General features: G+C 37.2%; 1 protein-coding gene across 2 annotated transcripts in view; it reads left to right on the top strand.

The window, feature by feature from the left end:
• The window catches only part of STX17 (syntaxin 17), a 48,628-nt gene extending 36,947 nt beyond the window's left edge, over positions 1-11,681 (top strand). Inside the window, exons 4-8 of one of the 2 annotated variants that reach the window (XR_551065.1) lie at positions 1,627-1,742; positions 1,832-1,882; positions 9,966-10,052; positions 10,810-11,523; positions 11,670-11,681. Coding sequence is in view for 1 of the 2 variants with exons in the window: in XM_008580518.1 (XP_008578740.1) it covers positions 1,627-1,742; positions 1,832-1,882; positions 9,966-10,052; positions 10,810-11,049 (494 nt within the window). In the remaining variant the exon portion in view is untranslated. Of the gene's footprint in view, positions 1-1,626; positions 1,743-1,831; positions 1,883-9,965; positions 10,053-10,809; positions 11,561-11,669 lie in introns of those variants that run through there. The other variant, XM_008580518.1, reaches the window with a different exon arrangement.
• Positions 11,682-16,981: the final 5,300 nt, after the last annotated feature.

The following is a 16,981-nucleotide window of genomic DNA, read 5'->3' as shown; positions in this document are numbered from 1 at the left end:
TGAGCTTGAGGTGAAGGAGAAAAAGTAGACCTTCAGATTTCTTCTTTCCATTTACACAGCCAGTTTCCTAGAGCAGATCATCATCTTCTCACTGGACATATTGGAAAGCTTCCCACCTGGTTTTTCACTAATTTTCTCACCTTCAACTCCATGCTTAGTGTGTTCTTCATACTATAGCTGTAGTTTCCTTTGTGAATCTAAAATCCGATTATGGCAGCTTCCACCTTCCCAATAGTCTCCCAACTCCTTTTAATAGCTCCATATCGATCTTATGAAAAAGACAAAAACTCTTTAATGTAGTAATAATTATCTCAGCATAATAATCTCAGCTTAGATTTCCAGCCTTAACCTTTGCTTCTCTCCTTATCACAGTCTATGCATCAGGTGTACTAAACATCTTTCATTTCTCAAGCCTATGCACATATTATTCTCTCTGACTTAAATACTCTGCTTCTCCCTCCACTCCTGCTCAAGTTTATCTGTATAATTTCTGTTCATCCTCAGGCTTCAGTTTCAGAACCTTCTCTGACCACTCTCCCCTCTGCAAGTCTAGGTTAAACATCTTTCTTTTGTGCTCACATAGCATTCCATACTTAGCCGAATCATAGTTCTTATCAGGCTATACTGACGGAACTTCACTATTAACATGTCAGTATCATACATTTTATGGTAAACTTTGTTAATAATAGCAACAGTAGCAGTAACTATTTATTCAGCACTTGTACATTATATATAAAGCCAGGTGCTGTGCCAAGTAAATATCACCTTATTTTACAAGTCAGAAAAGTAAGCCAAAGAGATGAAATAACTTCGCAACTCAAAGAGCTAATAAATAGCCAAACTTAGATTCTAACCCAGGTCTTTCTGACTAACCCATGCTCCAAACCACACTGTGTTGCCTCCTTGGAACTGTTTTTATGGTTTACCATTGTGTTCCCAGCACCTTAGCATGCTGATTGGCATATAGTAGGCATTTAATAAATGTCAGTTGAATGAATGAATGATTGGTAAAATCCATATGAGGAGATTAGAAAGACTTGAAGGTGGATTTTCAAATATAAATTAATTCATCATCATAGTAGTGTTTAATGAGAAAAGGCCTAGTGGGTTGAAGATTTTTAAAATTCAGAAAAGTGGAAGAAGCAATGGAAGAAGAATCACAAGAACGACTGGTTTTCATTGATAAAAACACGTTACTTCCCTAGTTCTAACACCTTGTGCATCTGACATTTATTACTAAAATAGCCAAATAAAAGGTTAATGATTTAACAGTGAAAAGTGTTAAAACCTATTTTTAGGGGGTGTCTCCTTATGGAACATTGGCCAGATAAAATAGTTTTCCTTTGCTGCTTCTTCCACATCTAGCCTTACTTATTCAGATTGGATAGATAGTACTTGTAGCCACTTTTTAGATGACTTGGTAGATAAAGAAAAAATATGTGTTAACTAACCTGGGGAACAATTTGTCCATGGATAAATAACTCTATTTTTATAGAATAATCAATTTACTTTTAGCTTAAATTTAATGAGTAAACACTTTACATGGCAGTTGTTTTATGGAGTTGATTCATGCTGTCTTCTTTCTAACAAAGCAAATAAACTAAACATGGGACTATGTTCATTCAGGAACATTTCACACTACTGAAGCTGAAGCTAGTTCTCAGGGTCTGACACAGATATATGCATTGCCTGATATTCCTCGAGATCAAAATGCTGCAGAATCATGGGAAACCTTAGAAGCGGTATGTTAAAAAAAATATATATATATATATATATATATTTTGGTAGCTGTGAGGCAATAAAAGTAACTTTCTCTTTCTCTCATTTTAAGGACTTAATTGAACTTAGCCAACTGGTCACTGATTTCTCTGTCCTGGTGAATGTAAGTATGTAACTTGCTTTGGCTCAGAATTAGATTATTAGAATGGGAGGGGTTTTTTTAATCAATTACTAGGCTTTTGATTAGAATTTTGGTAGATATTATAATTTTTAAGACTAGTGTTGTGCTTTGGCTCAGAATTAGATTATTAGAATGGGAGGGTTTTTTTTTATCAATTACTAGGCTTTTGATTAGAATTTTGGTAGATATTATAATTTTTAAGACTAGTGTTGAGCCATGGATAGAAGTCCAACTGTCCTCAAATTCCAGATCAATTCAATAAATATTAATTAAGCACTCGTTATATAAAAGGCACTGTGTTAGATGCTTGGCGTTGGAGATCTGACAAGATCAGATATAGAAATAAATGAAGCCCACTCTCTGCCTTCAGGGATTCTACTGTGGGTGGAGATAGGCTTGGACCCCAAAACTGAACTTTCACGCATGATGGCTAAATGCAAAAACAATGTATGAAGGTATTAGCAGCTCCAAAGAGAAGCATTTCATTCCAAGGGAGAGAGGCAGAGGTGTGAGGTGGAAGCATTACATTAAGGATCACTTCACATAGGTAGGTAGCATTTGCATGAGCCTTGAAAAATGAGTAAATGTCCACAGATGGTATTGACAAGGGTGCATTTTGGAACAGCTGAACAAAGGCATGGAATAGAGAACTGTATGGCCTGTTCAAGAATGACAAGTACTGCAGTATAACCAAAAAATAAGGTCACATGGATAAGCAAGGAGGGTGAGGGCCAGATTATGATGGCATTGAAGGCCATACTGAAGAATGTGAACTTCAGTTTGTAAGGATTAAGAAGCCAATATAGATTTTTGAGCAGGTTAGAGTCATGTAATCCAGTCTCTACTTCAGAAAGATGTCTGTGTGGGTAATGGCCTAAGAGAGGAGGAGGTCATGAGCAGGATAACTAGTTAGGAACCCATTGCAAGAGTTTAACCTGGAGCAGTGGCAGTAGCAGTGTAAAGGTAAAGGACAGCCGGGAGGCAATTCTGGGGTAGACAGAGCAGCAGTTGGAGGAAGATGGAGTCAAAGATAAGAAACATTAAGGCTTTATTCTGCATATGTGGGTACCAGTGATAATGTTAGCATAGATTAGGGAGCACAAAGTAATTTTGGTGGCAAAGATAGAATAGATTTTCTATCATTATTTTTCTAAACTGTCCTTATTTTTCCTTCCCAGGAATTATGGGATGGTAGGGATGTATGAGTCTATGTGTGTATATGTACTCAAACGTATGTCTGTACAGGTGCAACCCTGTTTCTGCCTATGCTTCTTTCTAGGTTTAGTTCTTTGTTCTTAACCAAACCATGATTTGGGGGTAGTACATCTTTGAATTATGACTTCCCTGAAATCTGACTTTAAATTCCTAGATCACACAGTCTCAGAATTAGAATGGGAAAGGATTTCAGAGCCCAACTAATCTAATCCCTCTACTCTTGCTCTGACTTCTCAAATAAATGATCTTTTAGCCTGCTTTTGAACAATTATAGTGCAAGGATACTTGATATTTCCACCATTCCATTTGGAAGTTCTAACTCTTAGAAGTCCTTCCTTATGTAAACTCTGCCCTAATAATAACTTTTCTTTGGTAATTTTGCCCTCTAGAGCCACATACTGAACAAGTTTTGTCTTTTTTCCATATAAAAGTTTTTCAAGGTTTTGCGACCAATATCATCCTTCCCCACCCTACCCCACCCCATCATATTTTCTTTTCTTAAGAACCTTGATTCTTTTGTGTTCCTTCTGCAATATGATTTCTAGGCATTTCAGTACTAGTCTCTTACTCTGCTTATTTTCTACCTCGTGGATATTTTCTTGAAATGTAATGTGTAAAACTGAATGCAATAAATTGTTTGAGTTGTTTCTGATGCCTCTAAGTCAGAAACAGCAAAATGTTTGAAGTCTTTGGATTAGGAATCTGTATAATCTATTAATGTATTTGCATATGGAAGGGAAAGACACAAGAATCCCAAAATATCTGTTGTTTTTAGAATCAAGATTTATTTAATTATTGTAACTAATAATCTCCGAATCTAATGCAGTTTGTAAAATCTATACATGTGTGGTTACACAAATATATACATTTGCCAAAAGTCATAGATCTGTACACTTAAAATGTGTGTATTATGGATTGAATTATGTTGCCCAAAAGTTTAATGCATTGGAGGCTTGGTCCCCACTGTGACAGTGTTAAGAGGATGGGAAATCCTATTGTGGTAGTTGAAAGGTGGGGCCTTGAAGAGGTGATTGGATTGTGAGGACTGCACCCTGTGAATGGATTGATCCAATCTTGGAATAAGGGGAGTGGTTCTGGTGGCTTTAAAAAGAGAGTGAATGAGGAGGTTAGTTTCTCTCTGCTTCACCGTTCTTGCCTTGTGCCACCCTGCATTGCTGTAGGGTCACTTCGCCAGATGTGTTCCCTGGACTTTGGACTTCCCAGCCTCATAAACTGTAAGCAATAAATTTCATTTTCTTACAAATTACCCAATTCCAGATATTTTGTTATAAGCAACAGAAATGGACTAATACACTTTGTTTTAATGTATGTAAATTATACATCAATAAAAGTTGATTCTAAAAACAAACTAAACATGTACAAAGTTCTTCTCAACTCAAGACAAATACATTTCTCTTCCAGTGGGATAGTCACATGAAAGGAAAATTAAGTGTTTGTGACCATTTAACAGTTATAAATTCGATTAGGTTATGTAAGCAGCTCTTAACCCCTAATCTAAGGAAGATTTGTGCAGGAAGACTGGCTATCACTACAACTCTATACAAATGTCCTATTTATAATAATCTGTGTAAGGACATGAGACAGAATGCTATTAGGCAAAAACTCAAAGGAGAACCCCTGATTATTATTTCCAGAGTGACTGAGTTCTCATGACCACATGGCCAAGGACTCACAGAAGCTCCATTTAGGCACAGAATGACCTGGGAACATAACGAGAGTGACCACATCCTCTCATTATCATCACATGGACATGATACTACTATGTAGGCAAATTAACCATATATTTAGGGAATGTTTTCTTTTTCTTTTTCTTTTTTGGTGGCTGGCTGGTACAGGGATCGAACCTTGGACCTTGGTGTTATCAGCACCACACACTAATCAACTGAGTTAACTGGCCAGCATTTAAAGAGCATTTTCTAGGTGTATAGTGCTGTGCTTAGCTCAATGAAGAATAGAAAATAGTATAAAAAAGAACCTACAAGATAGTGGTTATGGTTGTACAACATTGTGAATGTACTTAATGTCACTTAATTGTATTCTTAAAAATGGTTAAAATAGTAAATTTATGTTATATGTATTTTACCGCAATAAAAAGAACTTCCAAACCATTGAGAGATCAAGGTATGATTCAGTAAATGTTAATAAATTAATATCTACTAGGCACCCCGCTCCATTTTTCTTCAATCTTTATTGCTCAAGTGCCCTCTTTGCAACTAACGCTATTTCTAGTCAAGGGGAATGTAAAGAACCTGGGCCAGTAGTTCAAGAGTATATCACACTTGTTGCTGATCCTGTTGGACTTCTACCTTTTGCCTTATTTCCTATGGCCAGCCTTATTTCCTTATTTCCTATTGGATTATTTCCTATAATTCCATTTCACTCTGGATGCATAAAAACTTGGTTACAATGGATTAGAGCAGATTCTTCCACTTATTACCTATGTGACCTTCAGGATGTTATTTAACAACAATGACCTTTATAAAATTGACGGAAGGTCTAAATGAGATAATATCTATTACTTCCCATCCTCTTCCCTTTTGCTGACTCCGACTACATTCCTCCTTTTGTCCTTTCCTTATTTGATTCCCTCTTTGGCTCTTTGTCTAAAATTCTGCTTTTGCTGCCACTATTACTTTTAGGCGTTTTAGTACTGGAGTTCCTTCAGTTCCTTTCCTACTGCTGAATCCCCTGATGTCAACATCCTACTTATCTACTCTGCTTACTGCCTACTATAGGCAAACATAATCTTACACTCTGCCTGTACATTATAGTGTTGTGTGTTTGTTTCTGGGCTTTTCTGTGTATATGAGCATACTTCAAAAAGTTCACAGGAAGATTCATATTACCTTTTAATTCTATTTCTCCAAGAACTTTTTGAAGTACTCGCATATGATTGCATAGTATTAAGGAGTACATATTACATACCATAGGAGTATAGAATCAGAATAGCTCAATGTTAAGTGGACCGGTCAGTATCTGAGACCAGAGGTTGGTCTTGGAGCCTGGATGAAATTTAGAGGGGAATAAAGGAAAATACCTGGAGTTTTGGCATTATCTTCTTTAAGAAACTCATGTCCTTCCAAGCACATTAATCAAACTGCACAACTACTGTCAAAACTCTCCAAGGAAGAACATTATTTTTGATGTAAACAGATTTGGGGATGAATTTGTTTAATGTGTTACTATCACTACGCTGGGCCTACAAGTGTCCACAACAAACATCCAAGGAAAAAACAACTCTTTATTAATTTTGAATTCAGCTGCTCAAATTTCATTCTGCTTGATAAGTGTTAACTTAGTAAATCACATTTTCTTCAGAATCTTAGGTGTTCCTGTAACTGCTCATCAAGATTCAGTTATTTTCAGGTCAATAGGGGGACCTAATATAATGTTCTTTAAAATGAAATCCATAGACAGAGTCTTTTGAGAATTTTTTTTTCTTTATAAAAGGGTCTGTACGTTACTATAGTTTGAGAAACAGTGCAGTGTTCTTCATGAATGGTTTAGCTCATTGTTAAAGGGATGGTGAGAACATATATGAGGTGCCAAAGTATAAAATGTCAGGCAAGGAGTTTGAAGATTGTCAAATGTGGAAGGACTAGGCAGATGAAAACAAACAAATCAGGAGCAAAAGCGGGGAGGTTGGGAGATAGAGGTGAGGAGGCCCTTGTGCCACCATTCAATAATAGAGCTTGTTTTCATAGACTGCTGTAGGGCTGTGTATGTGCGATTTGGCACAACATAAAGAGCCAAGGACATGGTGGACAAATGGTGACCAGATTCAGCTCTAAATGGAGTCTAGTTTGGCATTCTAATGATAGTGATTGACCACTGCATGACACCAGTTTTCTGCCTAACTGTAACATTGTGGTTGTCATTGAGTCCTACGTACTCAAGAAGCAGAATTTGAAGATATGGGCAAAGTTTGAGGATGCAAACTAAGCAAAATAAGGGAAAGAAGAAGGCAGATCTACATAATTGAGGGATGACTGTTGAATACTCAAGAAGCAGAATTTGAAGATATGGGCAAAGTTTGAGGATTCAAACTAAGCAAAATAAGGGAAAGAAGAAGGCAGATCTACATAATTGAGGGATGACTGTTGATCTAAGGATAGAGGCTCTCTGCCCTCTGTGTTATCCCCATGCCCCCGCCCCGTATTTAAGCAAGCTTCATGATATCAGTGGATAAGTATCCATAGATATGGACTACTCACCAGGGTGAGATGGTCCTCATCAGTGCTGGTGCTTGCAATAATGGGGAGCATAATAGTATGCCCCCGCCCCGTATTTAAGCAAGCTTCATGATATCAGTGGATAAGTATCCATAGATATGGACTCACCAGGGTGAGATGGTCCTCATCAGTGCTGGTGCTTGCAATAATGGGGAGCATAATAGTTCAAAATATCAGTGATCCCCAAACTGTTCTTTTGTTGTGGTCCTTTCTCCAATTATTCCAAAGGATTTTGGGGGAAAAAATATTAAAATTATTTTAAAATTTAACCTTAATTAAAAAAAACTAATTAATGCTCATTGCTAAACTTTTTAGGAAGGAGCATTAAAAAATTTTCCCCTGAGGTCTTGAGCTCACACTTGGGGTATGGAAATAGTAATATTACTGGCAGGCTCATCTCTCTTGCTGGAATTATTTTGGGGCTGAGGGAAGGGAGACACATTGGCTATTTTTCCTCTGCCCTTCAATTTACCAAGATGTGAAGGTCAATGCTAGAGTTTTTTGCCTATGATTTATCTGCTAGCATTGACTGTTGCTGGCAAGAGTGGCAAGTGTTGGGGGTGTCCCAAATAGAAACAATAATAAGAGTGTCAGAAATCCAGACAAGTTGGATATTACTAGTGCTGGCACTTTTGGTTCTAGGGGTCAGAAAAAGAAAGCTGACTTAAAGTTTACTGTCTGAGGAAAATAAAAATTGAATGAATGAATGCTAGGAAAGATCTAATGTTTTAGTGCCCTAGAATTTGCAAGCATCATAGGAAAAAGTTTAGTATATTTTTTGATAGAAAGATGAGAGTTAACACTTTCTAGGGAAGATCAGAATGAGTTCTTCTATTTCTCCCCTCATACTTTGCAGACATCACATTTTATCGTTACTTCAATTCTAAGAGGTATAAGTATCATTATCCTCATTTGATAGATGAGAATACTGACATCTACAGAGCTTGAATAATTTGTCCAAAGGTACAGAGTGGCAGTGCTGGGGTTTGGACACCAAATAGCTGACCAAAGGTTGTACCCTTAATCTTATGTATAATAGTATTTCTTAAAGTGTGAGAATTATGGACTGGCAGCATCAGCCACCACCTAGGAATTTATTAGAAATGAAGATTCTCAGGTCTCACCCCAGGCCTACTGAATCAGAAACTTGGTGAGTGAGGGGCAGCAATCTGTGTTTTAAGAAGCTCACCAGGTGATTCTGGTGCATGCTCAAGTTTGACAACCATTGTTGTACTTGTCTCTGACAGAGACGTTCAAAGGAAAAGTGATTGTGTTAGCAATGTCACGATAGTGGTGGTGAATGTTGGAATGAAGGATCACAAAAGGCATAACAATGAAAAGGTACATATGTGGTGGATGAGAAGGGAAGAATGTCAGTAATACTAATAGGAAACAATTAGTTGTTTGGGCTTCATGTTCTCAAATGAAATGATGATTGGAATTAGAAGAGTGTCTGCCTTGGTGTGAATACAGGTCAGTTATATAAGGGCAATCAAATACTTCGGGATTAAAGCTGAATTATTTCACATTCATTGTAGAAGGTGGCATTTATTCTGATATCACAGGGAGATTCTCTTTTTTTCTACAAATTAAAAAAAAATAAAATCAAAATAGTCTACATACCGATCACGATTGTGGTTACATGGGTCCACACATTTGTCAAAACTCATCATACTATACAATTTAAATGAGTGCATATTATTGTATATAAATTCTATCTAAATAAAGTTGATTTTAAGTGCGAATGTGTTCCTGTGTCAAGTAATGAGTTCTTGTTAGCAGAGGTGTTTGAGCAATTCAGTAACCACTTGTCAGAATTGTTGGAGTGGGGCTTCATGCATCAGAGAGAATTGCACTCAATGACTTCAGCATTCCTTCTACCCAGAGAGCTCATGAGTCACAATTGCTATTGTGTCAGCACAGGTGTTGCCATTTTGTATATCATGGTCTATTAATATATTTGATCTGAAACATTTTAACTTGTCATGATTTTAAAATGTATTAAAGTATACAGGTGTAAAACACAGGACACTAAATGTATTCATTGCTCCTTACCGCATATCAGAAGTGGAAAGATTTCTTGGTAGATCAAAACACATGGTAGTGTAATTTCTAAAAAATAACAATTTCTGTTTATTGGATCAAGGGCATTTTACTCCTAAGGTAAATTTGCCTGTTTTAATTGGAATCTTCAAAGAAGATACGTTAGGAAGTTTTTTGTTGTTTGATTTTGGTTTTGTTTTTTTTTTCCATCAACCCAATGTGATGTATAAATGCTGATTTGGGTTTTTTTTTTCTCCTGGAAAGTAGATTCATTTGGAGAATAATATGTTTGTATGTTTGAATGAATTTTAGTGTGAGATGCTTTTTGCTGTAAAGGTGCCACCCTTTTATTACCTAATAATTAAGTCCCCCTCTTTTTTTCATGAAAGTGAATTTGTCCTTTTGACATGGTTTATCAGATGCTATTAACGAACCACTATTAAGACAGCAAGGCAGCGGTACCCAGGTCCCTGATTACAGGAATTAAAATAGTGTGTGTTGGCTCCTTGCTGCTCCCCAGCAGGAACGCTCACTCATAATTCCTTTGCATCTAGTCTCAGCAGGAGAAGATTGACAGCATTGCAGACCATGTCAACAGTGCTGCTGTGAATGTTGAAGAGGGAACCAAAAACTTGGGCAAGGTAAGATTCTGCTCCTGCTGGCAAATCAATGGTACTCCGGCTCCCAGGAATCGCTAGTATTAACCCAATTGATCTGTTCTCGTCAATGTTGAGGGAACCAGCAATTAAGGAAATAAGGAAGAAGTGACACATAGGTAGTGCAAGAAATCAATGGATGTAATATTCTACTCTAAGATTCTTCCAATCTGGAGAGAAATTTTTTCAAAGAGAGGTAAATTATAGTCCTAGTGGGCATTTGATGGTACAAGGTAATATTTGCAGAGGTTCAGGGAGAGGAATGAGAGAGGGGGCAAGAATTCAGTGGGGGCAAAAGTGTAAGGACATGACAGCACTTGTGGAGTGGGGTCATCTATTTTCTATAGGATGTTGCTTTTAACCTCAGGTACAAAGCATGGAATAATCCCTGTGCAACATAAAAGCTTTGAGAGGAATCTGTGGTTGCTGAATTTGTTTAAATAAACCAGCTAGATTGTTGGTGGATTGATTGTTTTGCAAGTAAAATCAATTTGTTGTAGTGGACTTACTCCACTTCACTCCATTGTAGCTACTCGTTGTAGCTCATTTCTCTGAGTTCTGAGATCTGGAGCAATTGCAGTACCTGTGGAATACTTTTTTCCCCCAGTACAATCGCTAAGGTTAATTATGTACCGAGAGTTAAAGAGGCATTGCCAGGAGTAATGAAAGGAAAATGCACATCACCACAGGCAGATATTCTCAACTCAATTTCTAAATTGAATTTTTTTTTTTTTTTTTACAGGCTGCAAAATACAAGCTGGCAGCTCTGCCTGTGGCAGGTGCACTCATCGGAGGAATGGTGGGGGGTCCGATTGGCCTCCTTGCAGGCTTCAAAGTGGCAGGAATTGCAGCTGCACTTGGTGGTGGGGTGTTAGGCTTCACAGGTGGAAAATTGATACAAAGAAAGAAACAGAAAATGATGGAGAAGCTCACTTCCAGCTGTCCAGATCTTCCCAGCCAAACTGACAAAAAATGCAGTTAAGAATCAAACTTTGGTATTATTGGTGCCAACATGTCTATCCTTATGAGGACCTTTGCTGCTGTTGGACACTCAATCAGCTTTTGGAACACAAAAATATTGAGATAGTGGCTGTAGATGCTCAAGTGGGATTGATAAGTGGATTTATTTTGTTGTTTGCTGGGGTGTTAATGGAGATTTTAGAGATTGAGGACCATGGGCTAAAGGCATATAATGTCTGTCAGGTAAAGTTTAAAGACTGCCAAAGAGCAAATTTTCTGCCTGGAAATTGAAAACTGAACCTGTAACTCTGATAAGGACCTAAGATATGCAGAAATGTTGGGTTATAGAAGAAAAGTTTCTTCCCTAACCCTGAATTGGAGACCTTAAGGCTAGGTGTATTTAAAGACTATTTAGGCCCATTAGCAAGGAAAAGAATGGGAAGTTCAGGAGCCTTTCTTATCAGATAGGGAAATCAGGACCTAGTGAGGTGCACAGGTAACTACATAATGGAGTCCACTTGGTGAAAAATATTACACTATTACAGGTCCAACTATATTTTCTGATTAAAGAAACAGTGTAAGAAAATGGAAAGAGAGGCTCAACTTCTCTTTCAAATATCTTCATTTGTGACACTGACACAGGTAACTACATAATGGAGTCCACTTGGTGAACACTATTACACTATTACAGGTCCAACTATATTTTCTGATTAAAGAAATAGTGTAAGAAAATGGAAAGAGAGGCTCAACTTCTCTTTCAAATATCTTCATTTGTGACACTGGCTTCTTTTTGAACTCTTCCTCTGCCTCTTTTTAAATAAAGAACACCAACTCTCACATGGTAGGACACTTATTAAGACAGTCACCAAGCTCACTCTGTCAGCCTGTGTCCTAGTACCTCAAAGATCTAGTACCCTTTGCGTTCCCTTACTTATAATTTTGTAAAGTACTTTGGTTTATGGGATGAATTCTACCTGCATATAATGAGGACTTTTCTCATAATCTTTTTTTTTTCTATTGTCTCCCATCTGTGTTCATCCTTCCTGTAATCAGGTTAAAAAGAAAGAAAGAAAAAGAAATTTCCAAATATTTCCAATACTGTTAGTGTTTGGGCTAAAGTAAGCAGGGGGAAAAACATGAGACCAGTTCCTGGGTATTTTCCAGTTTTGAGGGGCTGATTTATCTGCCACACAGGTTGTCTCTGACCCTTAGCTCACCCAAAGGTGAGAGACTTTTCAGCTGGTCTTTAGGAGAGCTGAAAAGTTTTCTTTTCAGCCAGTCCTTGGGAGAGCTAAGAACTGGCTTTCTACCTCACTTCTGTTACTACCATCCTTTTTTCTGGGCTTTTTTAAAAGTTTTTTTTTTTTTTTAACTTTTTATGCTTCCTTTTACTTTTCACAGATGCTCTTTCTTCCCAGGAATGGCATTCATGCTTACCTTTTCTCACATTGTCTAGAATGTGAGACAAAGCCCAGTGCCAAGACTCAGCCTCAGTGAAGATTCGTGGTGCTAATAATCCCAACACTTGACATTGACAGCAAGCATGGTCCATCCCAACCCCATGTGTGTCTCAAACAGCAAAAAGGTTTTAAATTTAGAGAAAAAGAATTTAAGGTAACAGGCAGCCTCACTCTGTAACCCAACTCATTTGAAAGAGGAAGGAACCACCTTTTGCCTTACTCTTCACTCTTTTCTGAGGACAGGAATGGGCCCTGTGCTCTGTAAGGTGTGAGCTTGGTCCAGGAGCCAAGATTCTTCAGGGGGTAGAATGGTTTATCACTTAACTTCTCTCTTGCTGAATTTACTTTTAATAACTTTTTATTGATTGCTACCTTTCACTTCTTTGTCTCACCTAAAGAGACCTTTCTCTTTCATACTTTTTGAATCTCACCAGTGAATTCCAATAAAACAAAGCACCATTTCTTATCATTAGATAACTAGAAGGTATCAAGTATTGCTGTTTGCTAATTTATGCCTTTAATATAGGAAATACTTTGAATAAGTGTCAGATTCTGATCCACTATCTGAAATTGGATACATGAAAGGTAGATATTACTTTTTCTATTTTCTGTTCCTTGTCCCTTTAAGTTTGCTAATTTATGCCTTTAATATAGGAAATACTTTGAATAAGTGTCAGATTCTGATCCACTATTTGAAATTGGATACATGAAAGGTAGATATTACTTTTTCTATTTTCTGTTCCTTGTCCCTTTAATACAGAGTGTTCAAACCTGAATAGGGATCAGAACTCACCCAGGTGCTTACTTAAAACAAGATTCCTAAACCTCAGTCCCAGGGGTGATTTTGATATAGCCAGTCCAGCCTAGTCAGCTGAAATTATAAATTTAAGATAGAGTTACATCAGGATTCAGCCATATCACTTAATTCTGTAATTTCTAGTATTCATCATTTCCAGTATTCTATCCTTCTTCATCAATGCAGATTAGCCCACTTTGCAAACCCAAAATTGACTGTGCTTTTTGCCCACCATCTTAGCAGCAGCACTAAGGCTGTTTTACATAAGCATGTGAAGGAGAAAGGAAGCTTGTATTTGAAGCTCACATTTTATTTTGGGATCTCTCATTTTACTGAGCCGGTGTGGGATGCTTCTGTATGTACTCATCTAAGCCTTTGACTTTTACTGCTCATCAGCATTGGAGTATTACTCTAGCAGTCTTCATGCTTAGACAAGTTACAGTCCTTTATTAAAATTTTATAATTTAAAATTATTTAGGAATTGTATCTCATTTTCCCATAATAGGACTTAATAGCTAACTTTGTGTAGAAATTGCCAGAAGTGTTTAATCAACTATAAATGATATACATATAAACTGTAAAGTATTTGTAAGCATAAACTAGTCAATATGGCAGAGAAACAAAAATTTAATGTCCTACAGTATCAGATTAAAATTATCTTCTCCATGATTCATGTCTTATCTTTATTGCAACAAATTAGAAGGTAAGGAATGCTTTGATTAAGGTCTTAAATTTGTAGGGGCTCATTTGAGTTAAGGCAACACTCTAAGGACTTTTTTCAAACAACCTGAAAATTTCTCTGAATGAAAAAAAGACCCTTACAGAGGAACTGATATTTATTGAATACCTCTGTTTGCCAGGTACTTCACTAGGCATTTTACATGTAAGGAAACTGAGCATCAGAGGAATTAAATAATTTGCAGAATTATTAACTACAAAGGGGTGAAGCCAGGATGTTAACTATGTCTGTTAAACTACAAAAACTGTTCTATTTTTCCCTTACTATGTTGTCTCTACAAAAAATTGAGGTTTCACCCAAATGCCCATATATTCCGTAAGGCAGGCTTTGAAATCACCTTTTGTTATTATTATTTTTTAATCTGATTCTTCAGTAAGTGTTCAGCAGCCTCAAAGTTTTTAGTAGTCTGCTATTAAAGTTTTAAATAGTACTGCTGGTGCAGCAGTATATGGTGCTAAATTTGATCCTTAGACTGTAAAATTAAATGTTTCCATCCCATCCAAACATCCTACAAATTTTCTTACATTTATTGGGTATAACCATTGTTTGAAGTGTTTTTATATAATTTAAGAATAAACTTTAGTGCTTTTTAAAAATTTATCATAACTCATAGAATCAAATGATCATTATCCTTTAAAATGAAACCCATGGGAAGCCATGGAATTACTATAGTGACACTAGTTAGACCATTTGTGAAGTTTTTCTTTTGGAATTGCCTCCAAAGACATTTTGCAAACCACATAAGAAAAACCATCTCCATTTTTGTTAGTCACAGACTGTACTCCCTTATAACTTCTTTCTTCCTCAGTTTTGCTTTTCCTCTGCTGGCTTAGCTCTTCCACTTACATATGCAGGAGCCAGTAACCTAAGGATGCTCAGAAAGAGATATGCTAGTACTGCCTAGAACTGGCAAGAGTTCCTAGACTTTGGTTATACTGAAACTGAGTGCTGTACAGGGAGAATCCCATGAGTCCAAAACCTCCGTCTGTGGACTGAACAAGGAATAAATACTGGTAATAGCAATCACAAGTGGTTGAGGAAACCTGTAATATAGATACAGTTAGCCATCATGTCTGTGGGCTCTGCCTGTGTGGATTCAACCAACTGTGGTTCAAAAATACTCAGAAAAAAAAATTGCATCTCTACTGAACATATAGCCTTTTTTGTCATTCCCTAAACAATACAGTATAACAACTATATAGTATTTACATTGTATTAGGTATAATAAATAATCTAAACATTAAATTATACAGGAGAATGTGCATTGGTTATATGCAAATACTACACCATTTTATATCAGGGACTTGAGCATCCACAGATTTTGGCATCTGTGCTTAAATGGCATCTGTGTCTATATACCCATAGCTTCAGTATGACTGGTGGCCTATAGTTTTAATGGTCAGGGAAGGGTTGTTGATTTCGTCTATTATATATAGAATCCATAGTGACGGGAGAGCAATTAGAATTAGGATAAGGGCGAGCAGGATTGTTCATAATGTCACCTGGACATCTATGGTACTTGTGTGGGTCAGCTTTGTGGTTAGCATTAGAGAAATAATACAGAGGACTAGGGAGCTGATTAAGAATACGATTCTCAGGGTGTGGTCATGAAAATGTAGAAGTTCTGTGATAGGTGAGGTGGCGTCTTGAAGACCTAGTTGAAATGGGTATGCCACAAAGATATAAAGGGCTTAAATCTATAAGTTAACTTTGACAAAGTTATGTAATGTTTTTACTAATATCTTGCTGTTGAGAGAGTTTTAGTGACTATAGGATTGGCTTGAAACCATCCTCAGGGGGTTCGATTCCTTTCTTGTTTTAGGCTTTTATTACATATGCGGGTTCTTTGAATATGTGATCTGGTGGTGGGCAGCCGTACAATCACTGTAGGTTTGTAGTGGGAAGTTTTACAGCTGAGAATTCTCGTTTTGAGGTGAAGTCTTCTCAGATTGTGAATATTGTTAGTATGGCTATTCCCATATATCCTAATGGCTCTTTTTTTGCTAGAATAGTAGGTCACAAAATGTGAAATTATCCTGAAGCTGGATAAGATTAAAATGTAGACCAAAGAATCAGAACAAGCAGGTGGGGGTCGGGAGTGGGGGGTAGGGTGGGGGGTGTGTCCTGGAACCAGCCCCCCACGGATACGGAGGGAGAACTGTATATAGCATACAGTATATTCTCCCGTCACAGTACAGAAACCAGACCATACCTTGTATTAACTTTAAAAATGAAAGGTGTTTCCCAGGGTCCCCTTTGCCCTTCTTTGCTGCCGTATGAAATCTTTGGGAGGAAGGATGAAGAAAAGCCTGGAAAAAAGGTTCTCCTGTGAAATGGGACGATTTCTTGTCATAAAGTAGAATGTGGCTGTGGCTCTCAGGTACTTACAAATGTTAGATAATGTTCTTAGGTAGTCAGAGGCCTAACAAAAAGTAAGGGAGCTTCCCCTCTAGCCTAAATTAATACAAAAAGTTCAGGTTCTGTTTGTGTTTTTATTAACCCTTTATTTTGTTTCTAACCGATGGTTCTCACTATTTATTTTCACTAATTTGACAGCCTTTTACAGAGAAATTTCTCAGGTATTATAAACAATGGTAAGATCCACATAGTATCTACATTGCTTCCCTCAAGGAAATTCGTGTATTGTGGGAGACAAGAAATATGTCTGTGCAAAATTGATGAAAAAAGTAAACTGAAATAAAAGGTGTACAAGGCAAATGACTTGCTCAAGATCACAAAGCTAGTTAGCACAGAGCTAGGATTATAACCATGATCTAAGGGGAAAAAAATTCTCAAAGTAATTTAACTGAGTTTTTGTTAGGCCATTATCAAGGTGCATGTTGATGCATGTTGTGGTCTTTCAGACCAGCTTTAACATTCCAAATCAGGCAGTAGCTATAGTGGAAAGAGAATTGGGTGGGGAATCCTGAGATCAGAGTTCTAGTCTTGGCTTTGTCCC

Source organism: Galeopterus variegatus, unplaced genomic scaffold, assembly GCF_000696425.1.
Source record: "Galeopterus variegatus unplaced genomic scaffold, G_variegatus-3.0.2 Scaffold2116, whole genome shotgun sequence".
NCBI lineage: Eukaryota > Metazoa > Chordata > Mammalia > Dermoptera > Cynocephalidae > Galeopterus > Galeopterus variegatus.
This window is presented reverse-complemented; position numbering and strand designations above follow the sequence as displayed.